The 19091-nt window shown below is 43.4% G+C and overlaps 1 protein-coding gene and 1 long non-coding RNA gene across 27 annotated transcripts in view; both read left to right on the top strand.

The window, feature by feature from the left end:
- LOC130533925 (actin-binding LIM protein 1-like) overlaps positions 1-19091 on the top strand; it is a 42341-nt gene that overhangs the window by 13162 nt on the left and 10088 nt on the right. For 25 of the 26 annotated variants that reach the window (XR_008952719.1, XR_008952727.1, XR_008952720.1 and 22 more), the window contains exons 2-7: positions 4277-4414; positions 7204-7387; positions 7705-7814; positions 8393-8519; positions 8618-8711; positions 18526-18613. Coding sequence is in view for 1 of the 26 variants with exons in the window: in XM_057047682.1 (XP_056903662.1) it covers positions 4277-4414; positions 7204-7387; positions 7705-7814; positions 8393-8519; positions 8618-8711; positions 18526-18613 (741 nt within the window). In the remaining 25 variants the exon portion in view is untranslated. The remainder of the gene's footprint in view (positions 1-4276; positions 4415-7203; positions 7388-7704; positions 7815-8392; positions 8520-8617; positions 8712-18525; positions 18614-19091) is intronic. The other variant, XR_008952731.1, reaches the window with a different exon arrangement.
- On the top strand, positions 4421-6793 carry LOC130533989 (uncharacterized). The gene is made up of 2 exons (XR_008952762.1): positions 4421-5247; positions 5324-6793. It is a non-coding gene; the product is annotated as an uncharacterized LOC130533989 (long non-coding RNA).

The raw sequence follows: 19091 nt of genomic DNA, 5'->3' as shown, positions 1-19091 counted from the left end.
GTCTCAAATCATTACGCAGGTAAAGGCTGGCTTTTTGTGATAAAATAATTTCTTGATTACATTACATTTATGTAAAACCAACAATGAGCATCACCACATAATAAAATAAATTAAATTAGATTAAACTAAAAGTAAAATAAGTACAGCACAGTCTGAAAAGCATTAGGAGATAATGCATAGTGAGACTAGTGAGCTTTATGCCTAAAAAGACAGTAAAAATAATCTAAAATAAAATCAAGATTGCGAGAGTACTGAGAACGCTCATTAAAATAATATATCTTTGATTATGTCATGTAAGACTTGGGTTACTGAGGTTGAAATGGTTTTAATTAGTTTTATTTCATCTTATTTATTTCATTATTTGCTGCTAGGATAGCTGGATGTTGACCATGCTCTTAACATTTTATATGAATCTTCAGAGGGGGATTCTGGGGTGTTTCCTCTTCAGGCTACATCTCCATGAAACTGAAAATATTGATAAAAATGGAAAGTGGAGCTTCCATGATGGATGCTTTTTTTCAGTAAGAAAGGATCCTTGCAGATTCTAAAAATACTTTTCATAACTAAATAAATCATCAGCTCAGTGTTTGCTTGCCTGCAGGCCTCTTCCTGTTTTGAGTTTGAGATACAGAATGACAAATGTAGCTGGGACAACTCTTCCTTTGTAAAGTACTGTTGCTCTCGTGTCCAATTTGACCTCCATTCACAACACTTCCTACTTAGGCCCGTGTAGAAGCTGGTTGCAATTGACAACACCAGAAGAGATGGTGGGACCAGCACCACCAAAATCTGCAACTCCTTCCATTGAATAGTGTGAATTATTGTCTGCTTACCTCAATGTAGTGAGTACTTGCCTCTCATCTTCTTAACCACTTTATCGCTTTCGGGGTCATGGGGAGGGTACACAATGGGCAAAGACTGGGTCCACCTCTGGATGAGTCACCAGTTCATCGCGGGGCCCTATATGAACATCTGTGAGTTCAGTACCTTAGAAAGGCTCTAAAGGTGTTCTGGCACCTTCCCCCACTTCCAGGACACCTTCCATGTTTTGTCTGCCCTGGGGCTCAAACCGAGAATCCTCCACTTCTCAGCCCACTTCCTAACAGACTGAGCTACGTTAGCATTCATATGGATGCCATCCATGATTGTGTCAACTTGCTTTTATCTCTTCATAGAACAATAAATAACAAACAAATATTGTGATCTTTCTAAGTTGCCTTCTGACATTTATATTTTGTTAAGCAGGGGAGAGAGTGTATTGTCCATCAGTCATGAGTTTTTGTAGATGGTGGTTGCAGATCGCAGTGCCCAGATGGTGTGTGTTATTGTTTGGAGGTGTGAAGTCACAAACAGAGCTGCTGAGAAATTCTGTTGTCGCAGCAGTTTTGTTGACTCATGTCCTGCTGAGAGTCACCAAAGACACACATCTTCTACCTTCTACATCCTCACACCCTTATCCTTTGCCTCCTTTTATCCTTGATTCTGTTACTGGGGTTAGTCCCAGCTCCTTTTCAGTCTAAATAATGAATAGATGGATGTTTCTGAATGTTGCTGGTAATGATTGTAGTAGGACATCAGAGAGCGCCTCTGGAGGATGAATTAAAGATGGTTCCAATGACTCATTTAGAAGATGCTGAGCTCCCTTGTTGTTTTGCAATTAAACTGTCTCAGTATCGTGCAGCCTTTGCTCTGTGGAAGCGTGTTGTACAGGTAATCCAAGACATCAATAATCCAGAGTACTATCCATCATCTCCAGGACATTGATCAGCCATGATGCTATTTCTGTAGTGTCTTTTTTTAGCCATGCAAACTCACAGTTCTTGGTCCAGAGTCCTACATCTTAGTTTGTGTGCATTTTTGCTTGAAGGAATATGTGTACTGAGAGGATAAAATAAGTTTCTGATTAATGATCCTGAATATAAAATAATGTGCTGCTTTCAGAGTATCTGTTCATCTATGTGCATTGCAACTCAGCAGAATTATTTGAGTGGAGCAGCATTAGATCAGTGTCACTCACTCAAATTATTTAGCAGTTCCACAGGTTGCACTACCGTATTTTCACAACCATATCACAACCGTATTATAGGGCGCACCTTCAATTAACGACCTATTTTAGAACTATTTTCATACACAGGGCGCACCGTGTTATAAGGCGCATAGCATAGAAACTGCATAGTGCCTGTGGTTTCATGAAGCATTCACTAGATCGAGCTGCTCTAAAAGGAATGTCAATAAAACAGTCAGATAAGTCAGTCAAACGTTATTAATAGAATACAAACCGGCGTTCTCACAACTCCATTCACTCCCAAAATGAATAAACAGCTGTTTTATTATTTTTTCCAGTGATGTAGTGTTTTCGCGTAACACAGTTCGTTTAATAACAGCGAGTTATAACAGGCAGTGCAACATTTTTATCACAAGTGGATAGTGGAGTTTAATAAATCTTCGATTTAGTGCAACATTTTTATCATGTAGTACCGTTGCGGTAAATCAAACGTTAGTGCAAACACAATATACGGTAACTCGAACTCTCGAAGTAGTGCAAAGCAATAGCAATAGCAATATAACAATAGCAATATAACAACGTTGTTCAAACGGTAATGTCCATATTCACAGTATGACCAGCCTTGTTAAGTTGTAAACACACAAAAGAAACATGTAAAGCTCACTTTATCAGTTCATTCCTCATCCAGGAATCCCTCGAATTCTTCTTCTTCGATGTCCGAATTGAACAGTTGTGCGAATATGGCGTCCAACATGGCCGGCTCCGTCTCGTCAAAGTCGTAATCAGGGTCAGTGTCGCTGGTATTGTCTGGCATTTCAGTGACAATCCCTGCCTTCCTGAAAGCTCGGACCACGGTCGAGACTGATATATCAGCCCAGGCATTTACGATCCACTGGCAGATAGTGGCGTATGCTGCTCGGCGCTGTCTCCCTGTCTTGGTGAACGTGTGTTCGCCTTCCATCATCCACCACTCCCACGCAGTTCGCAGTCTAGCTTTGAATGCCCTGTTGACACCAATATCTAGCGGCTGGAGTTCCTTTGTTAATCCACTTCTTGCTTTGTTTCCTCGGAAGCTCCATTGAGTCTTCTTTACCTGGCGCAAGTTGTCTTGTTGCTTCCTCCACTTCCGAACCATTGATTCGTTCACGTTAAATTCTCTTGCCGCTGCTCTATTTCCGTGTTCAACTGCGTGACTGATAGCCTTCAGTTTGAACTCTGCGTCGTAAGCGTGTCTCTTGTCTCTTTCTTTTTTAGAAAATTCTAGGCTTTTAGGTGTGCCTTATAGTCATGAAAATACGGTAATTGGTGATTGGCATCATCCTTACTTTTATTTTTGTAGGCTGAAATGAAAAAATGAACTTATGAATTATCGGCTTTTAATAAATTTGACTTCAGTAACAGTTCTGTGCAGTAGCCTTCTTAAATACTATAAAATTGCAACAGCAGCTCATCACTCTGAATTCCAAATTGGCACATCTTCTGGCACAGTTTGTCTTTATATAGGTTGTTATATGGAAATTATTAATTGACATTTATTTAAAAAGTAGGAAAAGTGGGAATACACAACACCAAACAAAAATTTGGCAATTCACCTATTAACAACTCTATGTTTCAGCAAACCTGCAGCCATCTCTTTCTTATCATTGAGCTCTCCAAATTCTTGATATTATACATAAAAAGACATACTTCTTTAAAGTATGAAGAATTTGCTTCTGTCCTCGAGACTTATTTTTAGTTTCATGGTCCTGTAAATCAGCATTTAATGCCAGATTTGGTATCTTTTGAAAATTATTGAAATATACTGTCACCCTACTGATATCCTTTTAGCGTCACATTCAGCATTTTGACAGATTATCTTTAGTTTTGGTGCCAGGACACCTTCAGAGCACTGCCGAGCACCTTGATCAAGGTACCAAACCCTTTTCCTACATAAAGTCCTAGCGATCCAGGGTCCAAGGTTATACCCTGCCTTCGCCCATATGTGCACCCTCTCATTGACCCTGAATGTGATAAAGCAGTCAAGCAGATGAGATGTTTAGTTTGTTGCTCTCCCCAAAGCTTAACTCAGCCATGAACCCAGTCTTTTTTGTCCCTCTGTTTTTTTTAGTTTTCTTTAGTTTTTGCATTACGAGGCTTGCATCAGTTAACCTCTGCATTTCTTTAAATCTTGTATGATAAAGCTTCTGCAGACAACAAACTAAATGAATATCAGCATCAATGACTCATCTCCATGACAGAGAAATTGTAAAGTTCTTGTCTCTTTTTTCGTAGTGGCTCATGCGCCGGGCACACACAACCCCTCCACAGAGAAGCCCCTGTTACAGTGTTACAAGTGTGGGGAGCCATGCAAGGGTGAGGTTCTCCGAGTGCAGAACAAGCACTTCCATCTCAAGTGCTTCACCTGTAAAGGTACCCTTTGCATGCAGCTAATGATTGCAAAATAAAACAAAAAAACTACATACCGGTATATCAAAAAAATAAATAAATCATGTTTCTGGTGTGAACTATAAATGTTTATCTTAAACCCCTTTATGTTCCATAAGATATAAGATATAAAGTTCAAAAGGAACCATCTGTTTAAGTAGAATATTGCAAATATTCACATCCTCAAAACTCTCAAAAATTCTTCACAACATTTAAATATTTAAGGTTGACAGCATGATTTACTGTCATTGTTAGCCTGATGTACGCTTTAGAGTTTCAGATGGAGACGTCTTTGGCTGCACACATGTGATGAGTAAAACTGGATCCCACAGTCCTGAATCACACTTGAATGATGAAAAATGGTATCTCTGAAATTGTCATCATTGAATGTTGACCATTGATTGAAATAGTGGCAGTGTTGGGGTCCAGGGTCCTGGGTTGTGTGTCTGGTTTTTCCTGCAGGGGGTGTGGAGGAGCTGATAATTTGCTACAGCTGGCGCTGAAGACAGGCGCATCTGTCGGCAGTCTACATCTGGCCACCTATTTAGGGAAGGAGCGCCGTATGTACCCGGCGGACGAAGACGCAGTGCACCCTATGTTGGAGGCTCAGGAGAGGCTGCTGGGTCAGTACGACCAGCTCCTCACGGACATTTGGACTTCGCTCCAGGCTCTCAACACTAGCGTAACGGACCTGCTCACTTCTGGACGGGCAGCACAGGTTCCATCTCCGCCACCCGAGGAGGCGCCGAGAGTCATTCCTCAGCTGGTTGCCGCCTCACCACGGGGGCCCCACGTACACATCCCGGAGTGGTATTCTGGTGAGGCGGGCACGTGTGCCAGTTTTTTGCTTCAGTGCTCCCTAGTTTTTGACCTCCAGCCCCTCTCCTACCCCAGCGACAGGGCGAAGTCCCGGCAGTCCTGGAGAACCAGACACCCACTTCTTCCAGTTTTCAGGCCTTCACGGCTGAATTAAAGCGTTTGTTTGACCACCCGGTCCAGAGTGGCGAGGCGGCCTCCCAGATGTTGTCCCTACACCAAGGTTCCAGCTCCGTCACGGACTATTCCATCCGGTTCCGCATCCTCATGACCAGGAGCGGCTGGAACGACGCGGCACTTCGGGGGGTGTTCACCCAGGGACTCGCTGAGGTTCTCAAGGATGAGTTAGCCGCTCAGGAGGAGTCTGGGGAGCTGGAGACGCTCATCAGCCTGGCAATCCGGCTGGACAACCGACTGAGGGAGAGATGCTGGCAGAGGGATAGGGAGTACCCAGTGAGGAGTTTGGGAGTCCGTGTGGTGGAGTGGAGCTCCCGTTGACTTGTCAACTCCGGTCCCTGTTCTACCTCAGGAGGACGTCGCCGGTGAACCTATGCAGGTGGGACGAACCCAACTCTTCCGCTGGCGGTTGTCGAAGGTCTGTCTGTATTGCGGCCAGGCTGGCCACTTCCTCGCCGATTGCCAATTCCGGCCCAATGAACTAGGCCCGTTGACACGCATGGGAGTGTTGGTGAACGCTTCCTCTTCCTGCTCCATGCCGGCCCGCTTAACACTGCCGTGCTCCTCTGGGGCCAGGAATCTGTCTCTGCGCCATTCTCGGTGGACTCAGGTGCAGACGACTGCTTCATCAGCCAGGACTTGGCCATGTAAGCCTGCACCCCGTCGAGACTCTGCCCGAGTCAAGACCCATCCTTGGTCTCAAGACCCATCCTGGCAACGGTGACACACCAGACCCAACCCCTCACCCTCATCGTCTCCCGGAACCATCGGGAGCAAATCCTTCATTGGTCCTTTTGAGGTGGTATGGATGGTGAACCCCACAGCCGTCCGCCTGAAGCTTCCCCTGGCATTTAAGATGCACCCCACGTTCCATGTCTCCAAGGTGAAGCCGGTCAGATCTGGTCCCTCCGTCCAAGCCCCCGCCTCTTCCCCGTGTTGTGGATGGGGGGACCTGGCTAAGGAGTCCGGAGCATCCTGGACAACAGCCTCCTCCGCGACTTCTACCGATCCCACCCGTATAAGCCTGGTAGGGAGGGGGAGGTAATGTTGGGGTCCAGGGTTCTGGGTTGTGTGTCTGGATTTTCCTGCAGGGGGCATGGAGGATCTGACAATTTGCAACAGCTGACACTGCAGGTGGGCGCACCTATTTAGGGACGAGCGCCTGCCTACCAGCGTTGGAGAGTTTTGGCATTTTCTCTGGTCTCCACATCACCCTGTGGGAGTGGAGAGCGTGCGGGACTGGACTCCTGTGTTGACTCCGCTCTGGAGCTTTCTGTGCGCCCCAGAAGACCAGATGAGTGCTTCTCTGCGGTCGAGGAGGACTGCCAGCTAGATTTGTTTATGAATAAAAACTAGTTTTTGGACTTTTTATCACTGCGTTTTGCCTGCTTTCGGGTCCTGAAACAACCCAAACCTTAACAGGCAGATGACATTCTGTATAAACCATTTGGAGCAAGTTATCTTCAAAAACAGATCATGGCCACTTCCTTGATTATTGTAGTTGTACATTTTTTTTTGCCTTTGAAATTTCTACCTCCCCACTGACAAAGACAGGAACTCAAAAAGCTGATTCAGTTTTGCATTGATGGCAACTGATCAAATGCATGCATGCATCAAATGAGACTTTGTGACACGGAATTCATTTCATGACGTCAGTGAGCTTTTCAGACAAACACATCTTAAAACAACTGATGCGTGGTGGGTGAGGGTGGACTGTTTTATGGGGACTAAAGCATTAAATGGCCTGACTCTCCTCATGCCGATTTGTGTGTCCCGTATAGTGTGTGGCTGTGATCTAGCCCAGGGGGGCTTCTTTATGAAGAATGGGGAGTATCTGTGCATGCTGGACTACCAGCGGATGCACGGGACCCGCTGCAATGGCTGTGGGGACTTTGTGGAAGGGGAAGTGGTCACTGCTCTTGGCAAGACCTACCATCCCGCCTGCTTCGTCTGCACAATCTGCAAGTAAGAAAAGCTCATTTCACGTTAGCTGATGATGCACAGATCATCACACAGACACCTCGGAGTATATGTACCCTCAATAAAATGAGATCTTTAAAGAGTTTTGAACTACATCTCCAAATCCACGTTTCTGGACATCTATCATCCTACCCTTCATACAAGCTCACAGAGCTCATAATTTAGGGGTGTGGTCAGGGCCCCATGGAAAATCCACTGGACTTCTGCATCATCTGACTCAATGATATCAACCAGTCATAAACTCTTATGATGGGGCTACAGCTCATGTCTATCTTGTTGACTGATTTGTCAATCTCTCCCAGACGACCTTTCCCTGCTGGGGACAGGGTGACTTTTAATGGGAAGGACTGTCTGTGTCAGTACTGTGTCGAGCCCCTGTCTCCGGGCCCAAAGGACATATTGGGCTCCAGCAGTAAGTAGCCATCCTCTATAACATCCATACTTAATGAAGACAAAGGTTTTTCTGTTCCACATTGATACATGAATGGAAGGAATGGTTTGGTCTGAAACAAACTCAATGTGGTTTTAAATCACACAACTATAGAGTTGCACACATAAACCATGTCACATAAATATGTCTTCAGTGAAAATTAAACATGTGCCATTGTCATTACATACATTTGGAATAAAGCTTCCTGGCTGTTGACTGAAGGGTGTAGGGCCTACACCCTTCAGTCATGCCTACACTTCAGTTATGCGTACACTGTAGGCATACAGGGAGGGGTTAGCTCAAGCTAAACCACCTCTTCTCCATCCAGAATTCTTCAGTCAGCCATGCTCTTTTATGTACAACACCAAGACAGGCATTACTAAATAATGCATGACTGTGCATTTCCTTTGCACTACAACAGAGACTGTGCAACTCCAAAGCCCCTCCTCTTTCAACTTCTGTCAGCCCCCTGTCATTATTTTCTTCCTTTGTCTCCCTCCCTTCCCCAACAACTTCAGCTTTTCCATGGACACAAATCACTGCTTTTCTTCTTTTTACAGATTGTGCAGGATGTGGCCGAGATATTAAGAATGGCCAGGCTCTTCTGGCACTTGATAGACAGTGGCACCTGGGCTGCTTCAAGTGTAAAGCCTGCAGCAAAGTGCTGACTGGCGAGTACATCAGCAAGTAAGTCGCTCATAGCAGCTGCAATCATCAGCTGAAAATCAAAGATTCCCACTCAAGTGTTTTTATATTGTCCTATGAGTTTGTCTATGTCTTTCCAGAGATGGCGCCCCCTACTGTGAGAAGGACTACCAGATACATTTTGGGGTTCAGTGTGAGGCGTGTCATCAGTTCATCACTGGGAAAGTGCTGGAGGTGAGACACACACACACACACACACACACACACACACACACACAAACACACACGTACACACATTGCTGGTACATTTGTGTTTATGTGGAACATGTTTGCTGTTGTTGATTCCCAAGATCTCGCTTCTGAGACTGATGACTTTGCATTGCTTTATTGTTTATTTAACAGGTTTAACTTTACATATGTTTCCTACCTTATGTAGATTCAAATAAGCAATAAAGAGCTGCATTCTGAGAGATTTTATTTGAATTCCACTTTTCATGGAAATTTATTCTGTTAGAGTGGAATTGCAGTTTGTAATCTTCTGTATAATCCCTTATCATACAACCAAATAAACATTGGACATGATTCTAGTCAAATACAAGACTCATTTTTGTACTAATTTAAGGTCTTTCCCAAATAAAAGCTCACATTCTATAAAAATTACACAATGTACACAATTTGATTTGGTCTTTAGAAAACTACCATTATTTATGTTATGTAGCAGTTATAAAATAAGCTTTATTCTTTTCACCTCAAACTCTACTGGTATCAGTACAATGATGATATCTATGATATGTGCAAATTGCGTGATTGATGCAGTACACCATTGCGCAAATTGTGTGATTGATCATGCAACATGAGACACAAGACGAGCATATTAAGTGCGAGGCAAAGGAAATCAAATCAAATCAAATCAATCTTTATTTATATAGCGTCTTATACAATCAATCAAAATTGTTTCAAGGCGCTTTCCAGAATCCCAGGGCCTAACCCCAGACAAGCAACAGTGGCAAGGAAAAACTCCCCTTTAACAGGAAGAAACCTTGAGCAGGACCAGGCTCATGTAGGGGGACCCTCCTGCTGATGGCCGGCTGGGTAAAGAGAGAGGAGAAGGGGGAGGACAGGTAGAGGATAGAATAGGTAGGAGAGGAGAGGGGTAGAGGAGAGGAGAGGGGTAGAGGAGAGGAGAGGAGAGGAGAAGTAGAGTGAAGGAGAGGTAGACGAGAGGAGAGGAGAGGAGAGGAGAGGAGAGGAGAGAGAGGAGAAGGAGGAGGAGGGGAAAGAGGAGAGGAAGGGAGAGGAGAGGAGAGGGAGAGGAGAGGCACAGAGCACAGAAACACACACAAAAAGATGATATACAATCACTTCAGCGGGGCCGGAGGTCATTATGCAGCTCCGAAGGTGGCGATACCTGTAAATAAATAGAGAGGGGGGGGGAGAGGCAGGAGAGAAGCAGAAAAACTACACAAGAATCAGCATAACTAGTCTGCTTGATGAGGAGGAGGAAAGGAGAGGAGAGGAGAGGAAACCATGACCCAGTGGGGTGACAGAGGCCTGTCAGGTGATCATGTTTCCGGACCCCAGCAGCCTTGGCCTATAACAGCATAACTAAGATGTGACCTAACGATTAGACGACCCCCTAAGTATGATAATCTGTCTGTCTATGATAGTAACTGGAACTACAGAATTAGTAACAATAAGCTTTTTCAAAGAGGTAGCTTTTAAGTCTGATCTTAAAAGTAGCAATGGCGTCAGCCTCCCGTACCTGGACAGGGAGCTGGTTCCATAGCAGGGGGGCCTGGTAGCTAAATGCTCGGCCCCCCATTCTACTCCTAGAAACTCTGGGAACCACAAGTAGACCAGCATTCTGAGAGCGGAGCGGTCTATTGGGCTGTAAGGTATCACTAGCTCCTCCAGGTAGGATGGAGCTAGGCCTCTGAGGACCTTGTAGGTCAGAAGAAGGGTTTTAAAAATTATTCTAAATTTAACAGGCAGCCAATGAAGCAACGCCATTACAGGAGTTATGTGATCTCTTTTGTCAATACCTGTCAGAACTCTGGCTGCAGCATTTTGGATCAGCTGGAGGCTTCTTAAAGAGTTGTTTGGGCACCCTGATAATAAAGAATTAGTCCAGCCTGGAAGTAACAAAAGCATGAATTAACTTTTCAGCATCAGGCCGCGTCAGTAGCTTCCTGATCTTTGAGATGTTCCTCAGGTGAAAAAAGGCACTTCTGGAGACTTTTTTTAATGTGTGAGTTGAAGGAGAGATTTTGATCAAAAGTTACTCCTAGATTCCTCACAGAGAGACTAGATGTTAATGAGATACCATCTAGAGTGATCATGTGATCTAATCTATCCCTGAGAGGTTCAGGACCAAACACCATGACCTCAGTTTTTCCTGAGTTAAGGAGGAGGAAATTTGAAGACATCCACGACTTTATGTCTTTAAGACAGGTCTGGAGCTTCACTAACTTCTCTGTCTCCTCTGGTTTCATGGATAAATAAAGCTGAGTGTCATCAGCATAACAATGAAAATTATCCCATGCTGCCGAATAATGTTCCCTAAGGGAAGCATGTAAGGTGAAGAGGATTGGTCCAAGTACAGAACCTTGAGGAACCCCAGGGCTAACCCTACTGTATGAAGAGGGAACGCCATGGACATGAGCAAACTGGTATCTATCAGATAAATATGATCTCAACCAGTTTAGTGCTGTCCCTTTAATCCCAATCAGTCTATGTTCCAGTCTATGTAACAGGATACTGTGATCAACTGTATCAAAAGCAGCACTGAGGTCCAGCAGAACCAGCATAGAGACCAGTCCATGATCTGAAGCTATGAGAAGATCATTAGTAACTTTAAGAAATGCTGTTTCTGTGCTGTGATGAGCTCTAAAGCCTGACTGAAACATCTCAAACAGGCTGTTCCTCTGCAGGTGCTCCAGTAACTGAGTCACCACCACCTTCTCTAGAACTTTAGAGATAAAAGGAAGGTTGGATATCGGCCTATAATTTGCTAAGACATCAGGATCCAGTGATGGTCTTTTAAGCAACGGCTTAATCACTGCCACCTTGTAGGACCGGGGTATGTAACCTGACACTAAAGAACCATTGATCTGGTCCAGGATAGAAATGACAGTGGTGACACCACACGTGATTACTGTCAAAACGTATTAACGTTTTGGCACATTGTTAAATGTGATATGTGTGCGTCCTTACTCATTGTGTCCTGCAGAGGGTAATGTTCACGGTGCGTCATGGACATGACGTCACTACCTATGTACCTGTTCCGGTATAGTTGTGAAACAGAGCGGCAGCTCATTGCATCTCCCTGTCTGATTGATTAAATATGCCTAGAGGAGGCTAAAGATAATTCTGTTATCTGAGAGTTTGAATCTCCACCGCAAGGCACTCCGCTCAACAGGTTATGGGCCCAGGAACGCAGGCTAGAGCAACGAGTAAGGTAACAGAAGAAATTAACTGTTAGCCAAGAGAAACTACTAGCTTGGTTTGAGTGAAGACGGCGCCGAGAGTCTCACGTGGAAACTAAAGACAGTGAGGACACGGACATTCTACAAGCTGCGCAGCCCAAATTTTTGGAGATAAAGTGAACTTTGGAAAGAGAACGTTAAAATGGCCACAGCAGGAACGCCCCAGCAGATTATATTCGACGGAACTGAAGATAAGTATGATCTGTGGGAGACAAGATTCCTTAGCCGTCTACACATTCTTAAGCTAAAAGACACCATACTGCGAGTGCCCAAGGATGACGCTGCATTAGTTACAGACCCAGGGAAGAACGCAGACTGCTATGCTCAATTAGTGAATGCACTCGATGATAAGAGCCTGTCTTTGATTAGACATGAAGCTGCTGAAGATGGAAGGAAAGCTCTCAAAATTTTGAGGGAGCACTATTCTGGAAAGAGCAAGCCTAGAATTCTCAACCTGTACACATCCCTGACCACCATTCAAATGGCAGCAGAAGGTGAAACTGTTACTGATTACATGATAAGGGCTGAGAATATTATTTCAGCTCTTCGTGATGCAGGAGAGAACATGAGTGATGGGCTGCTTGTAGCCACTATTCTGAATGGACTGCCAGACTCATTCAAGCCATTGGCTGTCCATGTCACACAGAATGAGGACAACGTGACATTCACAGACTTCAAGAGAAGACTGCGAGTCTATGAGGAGTCTGAGAAGATGAGGGCAACTGGTTCTGCTGACAGTGTGATGAAGACCAGCTCAAAGCAAAGCGGACAAGGCACCAAAATACACAAGAAGGATGGGGATGCCACTCTGACGTGTTACAAGTGTGGACAAAGAGGACACATCAGAAGCAAGTGCTGCCAAAAAGTGTGGTGCAGTCACTGCAAGAGCAACACACATGCAGAGTCCCTATGCAGGAAAAAGGGAAAAGCAGATGGAGCCAGGAAAGTTGCCGAAGAAAAAGAAAGGGACATCGACGACGAGGATCAGTGCTTCGTGGCCAAGCATACCAACAGCGAGAGACCATCAGCCAACGTAAAGAAGAAGGGGATCATGGTGGACGCTGGAGCAACGTCTCACATTGTGAATGACATCACCAAGTTCCAGAGCTTCGACAGCTCATTCCAGCCCGACACCCATTCAATCGAGCTGGCAGATGGAACAAAGTGCAGCGGGATGGCTCAACGCAGAGGGACTGCGCTGATCTACCTACTAGACACCGATGGACGTCAGCACAGAGCCTGGCTGAAAGACGCACTGTATATGCCAACCTATCCACACGACATCTTCTCAGTGGCAAGAGGGACAAATGGTGGAGCTACAGTCACTTTCAAGAAAGGGGACAGTCACATGATCACCAAAAGTAACCACAGGTTTGATTTTCATGAAAGTGGTAACCTGTTTTACTTGCCAACAGTTGAAAAGAATGTTAATGGTGATAAATGTAATGTGTGCCACGACATGCAGACTTGGCATGAAATTCTTGGGCATTGCAATTATGAGGATGTGCAAAAATTACAGGATGTGGTAAGAGGCATGGAGATAAAAGGCAGTGCAACGAGGCCAGCACAACTTTGTGAAATTTGTACAAAAGGAAAATTCACACAGACAAGGAACAGAGAGCCAGACAGAAAGGCTACAGAACCTTTACAACTGGTTCACACTGATTTAGCGGGTCCTATGAGAACCCCAAGCATAGAGGGTCACAAATATGCTATGTCTTTTACAGACGACTACTCAGGTGCTATAACAGTGTACTTCCTGAAATCCAAAAGTGATGCTACACATGCCACAGAGAGATTCTTAGCAGACTCAGCACCTTATGGGAAAATAAAATGTCTACGGTCAGATAATGGAAAAGAGTATACTAATAGGGAATTCAAAGCACTGTTAACCAAAAATGGCATTAGGCACGAGACATCCGCACCATACTCGCCTCACCAAAATGGCACGGCCGAGAGGGGGTGGAGAACTCTCTATGAGATGGGCAGATGTATGCTGTTAGACAGCAAGTTACCAGACAAGCTATGGAACTATGGTGTACAGACAGCAGCCTACATAAGGAACCGGTGTTACAGTAGACGCACAAAGAAAAGAAACACCGTATGAAATGCTAACAGGCACGAAACCGAGCATGTCAAAACTTCAAAAATTTGGATCTATGTGTTTTGCCTACAACCCACAAGAGAAAGGGAAAATGGATTCAAGAAGTGTGCAGGGTCTTTTTATTGGTTACGATAAGAATAGCCCATCTTATCTTGTGTACTATAAAGACACTGAAAAGGTTCAAAAGCACAGGCTGGTAAAATTCACAAACAAGACAGACAATGACAAAGAAATGCAGACACACGGGCCACACATCGAATGTCATGACAGAGAGGTGTACCCCAAGGTACTTGACATTATGGAAAATGATGATGACAAAATGGGAAATGCATCAGGTCAAAGTGTTCAAGGTGATGTTTCTGAAGTTGAACTGCCAAGCACTGAGCATGTAACTAGGAAGAATCCACCTAGAACTAGGAGAAAGCCAGTGTGCTTGCAAGATTATGAGACTGAGGATACAGTAGACAAACTGGTAACATGTGTGGACTCCTGCTATAGAGCTGTCTGTGACATACCACAAAACTACCAAGATGCTATAAGGTCTACCAAGTCACAGCAATGGATAAATGCAATGAATGATGAAATTCAGTCACTTGAGGAGAATAACACATTCAAAATCACCCAGTTGCCACCAGGCAAAAAGGCAGTGGGGGGTAGATGGGTGTATACCCTCAAGAGTGATACTGATGGGTCTGACAAGTATAAGGCCAGATTTGTTGCAAAAGGTTATAGCCAAAAACAAGGTATCGACTATGAGGAAACTTTCTCGCCTACAGCTGACATGACCACTGTTCGAGTTGTGTTGCAAAAGGCAGGCAGGAAGAGGAAGATTTAGTTTTACATCAAATGGATGTGAAAACTGCATACCTACACGCACCCATTGATTGTGAGGTCTATTTGGAACAGCCTGAAGGTTATGAGAAAAAGTCCAAATCAGGAGAAAAACTGGTATGCAAATTACAGAAGTCACTGTATGGTCTTAAGCAGTCAGGCAGGAACTGGAATACTGTTACATGCATATCTTACTGAAAATGGGTTCGAACAAAATCCTGCTGACAACTGTCTGTACACAAGGGAAAAACAAGATGAAAAAGTGATTCTGATCATATGGGTTGATGATCTGATTATCGCTGCAAACACTGAAGAAGTTGTGAAAAGTGTCAAAATGATGTTCACTGAGAGATTTAAAATGAAAGACCTGGGGAAACTGAACAATTTTCTGGGAATAGATTTTAAACAATCAGATGGTCAAGTCACAATGACACAAGAGAGGTATGCCAACAAGATCCTATCAAAGTTTGGTATGCAAGATTGTAAGCCTCGAGAGACCCCATGTGAGTCTAAACTTGAATACACTGATGGTGCTAAGAAATTGGAGAATCCAAGGGTGTATAGAGAGGCAGTGGGAAGTTTGATCTATCTGGCAACATGCACTCGACCAGATTTAAGTTTCGTGGTCAGCAAACTTTCCCAGCATTTCTCAGAGCCAAGTGAAGAGCACTGGAACACTGTGAAGCACGTGTTCAGGTATTTAAAGGGTACAACAAACCATGGATTGTGTTTCAAAAAGGATGACACGGAGGCACTAGGTCTAATGGTCCATAGTGATGCTGACTGGGCAGCGGATGTCACAGACCGACGTAGCACCACAGGTTACTGTGCCAGTCTTAGTCAGAAAAGCTCTCTCATTTCATGGAAGAGCAGAAAACAACCAACAGTAGCACTATCTACCTGTGAGGCAGAATATATGGCCTTAGCCTCAGCTATACAGGAGTGTATGTACTTACAACAACTACTCAAGGGAATTGATAAATATCAGTATGCCCAAACCAAGGTGTTCGATGACAACCAAGGAGCAATTGCACTGGCCAGTAACCCAGTTAACCGGCAAAGGTGTAAACATATTGATATAAAATATCATTTCATTCGTGAAACTGTGAATAGTGGGAGGATCTGTTTAAAGTATTGTTCCACTGACAACATGGTTGCTGACTTGATGACAAAACCAGCCACAAAGCTAAAACTCCATAAGTTTGCACAGTATTTGTTTGGCACATAAAGTGCAAGAAGAATGTGCCAATATGTTTTTATTTACTTTTGCACTGAAGACCAAAGGGAGAATATTTTTGTTTATTTTCTACCACTGAGTGTATCACAATAAGCAAAGGTCGAGTGGGGGTGTTAAATGTGATATGTGTGCGTCCTTACTCATTGTGTCCTGCAGAGGGTAATGTTCACGGTGCGTCATGGACATGACGTCACTACCTATGTACCTGTTCCGGTATAGTTGTGAAACAGAGCGGCAGCTCATTGCATCTCCCTGTCTGATTGATTAAATATGCCTAGAGGAGGCTAAAGATAATTCTGTTATCTGAGAGTTTGAATCTCCACCGCAAGGCACTCCTCTCAACACACATCTAATGGAGTTGTATAGCTTACCGTCGTAATCTACTGAGGAATCTAATTCATTATAGGCATAGTGTTGTGGTTAGGTTTCTGGACGGCATCCGGGGGCGGGCCGATCTCTGAAGAGCGCTGAGCCTCCAGCGCACCTGCGGCTCGTTGCGCATAAACAAGCACCTACTTAAGCCCGCCCCTCCTAGCATCCGGTGCCGGATTGTTGTTCGTGTTTTTGAACCAAGCTCCAGTTCCCCGTGATTACTAGCCCTTTGCATCGTTTATTCCTTCGCCCAGTGAGTTTTTTCAGTGCTTTGTCACTTCTTTCTGTTGTTTCTTTTCCCGTCGGTTTTTCCCATTTTTATGGTGATTTTTCGTTCGCCCTTTCAGTTGTTACTTTCTCAGAGTTTTGTTGTTACTTTGTTCGATCGCCTTGGATACTTTGTGAATAAAGAACCTTTTGTTTGCATTCTGCGTCTGGGTCCTGGCCTCCTTAATCGTTCCGTATCACATCACTAGAATATAGATGTATGTAGCTAATACATTTATTAACAAAGGAAATAGATATTTTGAAATATAAGTCTGATGAATGAGCATGCTTTCCCACAATTGTGCATAACATAATATCTAATAAAAAATAATAAAATTATGATAATTATTATAACCTTATTGTAGTTAGTTATTCCATCGCTGCATTTATTGGTGTTATATTTATTCATCTTTTCCAGCATTTCATTTGATAATAAAAACAATGGCATTTTGTTGTATTGTGTTTTTGTGAAAATGCATGACTGGGGATAGGGGGAGTTGGCTGTTCATTTACCTACTAAAAATAAGTGTAGTGACACAAATATTTGACTACTGATTTCTAAATATTTCCTCTACATTATTTTGGGCAAACTGGCATTTTTAAAAGAAACAACAACCCTGCAATATACTTTCTCTGAACTCAACAACCTTTCCCACTGCACCCTTAGTTCAGGAAAGACACTAATCTACTAATTGTAAAATAAATTTTTTTTTTTTTTTACTGCGATATCCCTTTTGGGGTCAAAAGCCTATCCCAGGTGGAAATTTGCTTTTGACTCACAGTATTTGACTTCTAGTATAAATACACAGGTGAGTGTATTTAAACGATGGTTTTGATAGAAGTTCTACGGCCTGATGTTCAAACCAACAGAACCCCATGAGTGCTGGTTCTATGAGAGGAATTAGCCCGACACTCTCCAGCACTACTCCAGCTCCAGGGTAAAACCCCAGAGAGGCTGCCCTTATCCTGGATTTTTAGCAGGATCTTTTGGGTCTGGAATCAATTTGCCCTACAATTGTCTCCAGTTTGCCTTTGTCCCTCCTTGGATCACTATGACCTTCACACCAACGGTGGTTCACAGAGCAGCAAGACGTTTTCCCCAACAGCTACACTTTGGGTGCTTTGATAGAATTAGGGAAATATTTGGTGTTATGCTCCACATTTATTATCCGAAGGAGCTATTTTTAATTGGAAAGCTCTATTGTTTGGGAACAGCAGAGAAGAACTCTTGAATTTTATGTACAATGTAAAATGCAAATTGTGCTCTTTGCATATCTTTGAGTGGCCACTTGGCAGCCTCATTTGTGTATTTTTAACGGCCTTTCTAATGGCTCAGCAGGCTGTGAGCTGCATCGCAGTTGATGGAAATTCATTTGCTCTTACAGTCAGGTCATTTTATTGAACTTCTGTCTGATATATGAGGCAAGACTGTTTTCTTGACTGTTGACTGTTGTCATATATTCACTTTGAAAGTGGTAATTTCACTATTTTTTCCCTCAACGGAAAGACAGTATGACTGAAATATAGGATATGTGTGTGGCAAAGCACAGCGGTTGCCCTGTGCCAGTTTTCCCATCAGTTGCTGATGAAGGGAGGGGCAGCAGCACAAAGATCACATGATCTGCAACAAGAGGGTGAAGAGAGATACAATGCTGTTTTTTTGTTCCACATTACTTTGTCAACTCATGAGCTGTGCTCTGCATGTCATTAATTGTATTATGATCTAATGAAAAGTCTTTTTTGTTTTCTCAGGCAGGAGATAAGCACTACCATCCCAGCTGTGCACGATGCAGCAGATGTAATCAAATGTTCACAGAAGGAGAGGAAATGTATCTGCAAGGTATGTAAAATTTCCTTAATATGCATGCTTGCAGGAAGTATATTTTTTACTGTCAGCTTTATTCAGATATTGCTGCATTTTATAAAAAAAAATCTATTAATTTTAAAAAGATCCACGGTGATTTTAAAAAATGAGCGCTGTCTACCAACCTGAGCATAGAACTTTTATAGGCAGTTATCTGTTAGATATTTCAGTCATTACTGTTAGACATCCCACCTAGTTCCTCTCTGAAGATTCATTTATTCACCATGGCCTTTAAGTCAGATGAATTTTGAATTTTTTGGCTTCCCTTTATGCCTTACATATATGTATGTAGAATTCTGTTTGCGGTCCATTTTTTAAAAATCTTGTTTTACATGTAGATTTTATGTTTGTATCAGTTCAGCACTTTGGCAGCTCTGGTTATTTCAAATATTGCTTATAAGTAGAGGTTGACTTGACTTGTGCACATGTTATTATATGTATTACCGGTATATAT

Source organism: Takifugu flavidus, chromosome 11 (assembly GCF_003711565.1).
Source record: "Takifugu flavidus isolate HTHZ2018 chromosome 11, ASM371156v2, whole genome shotgun sequence".
Classification (NCBI taxonomy): domain Eukaryota; kingdom Metazoa; phylum Chordata; class Actinopteri; order Tetraodontiformes; family Tetraodontidae; genus Takifugu; species Takifugu flavidus.
The sequence above is the reverse complement of the archived record's forward strand: the minus strand, read 5'-3'. Positions and strand labels throughout refer to the sequence as shown.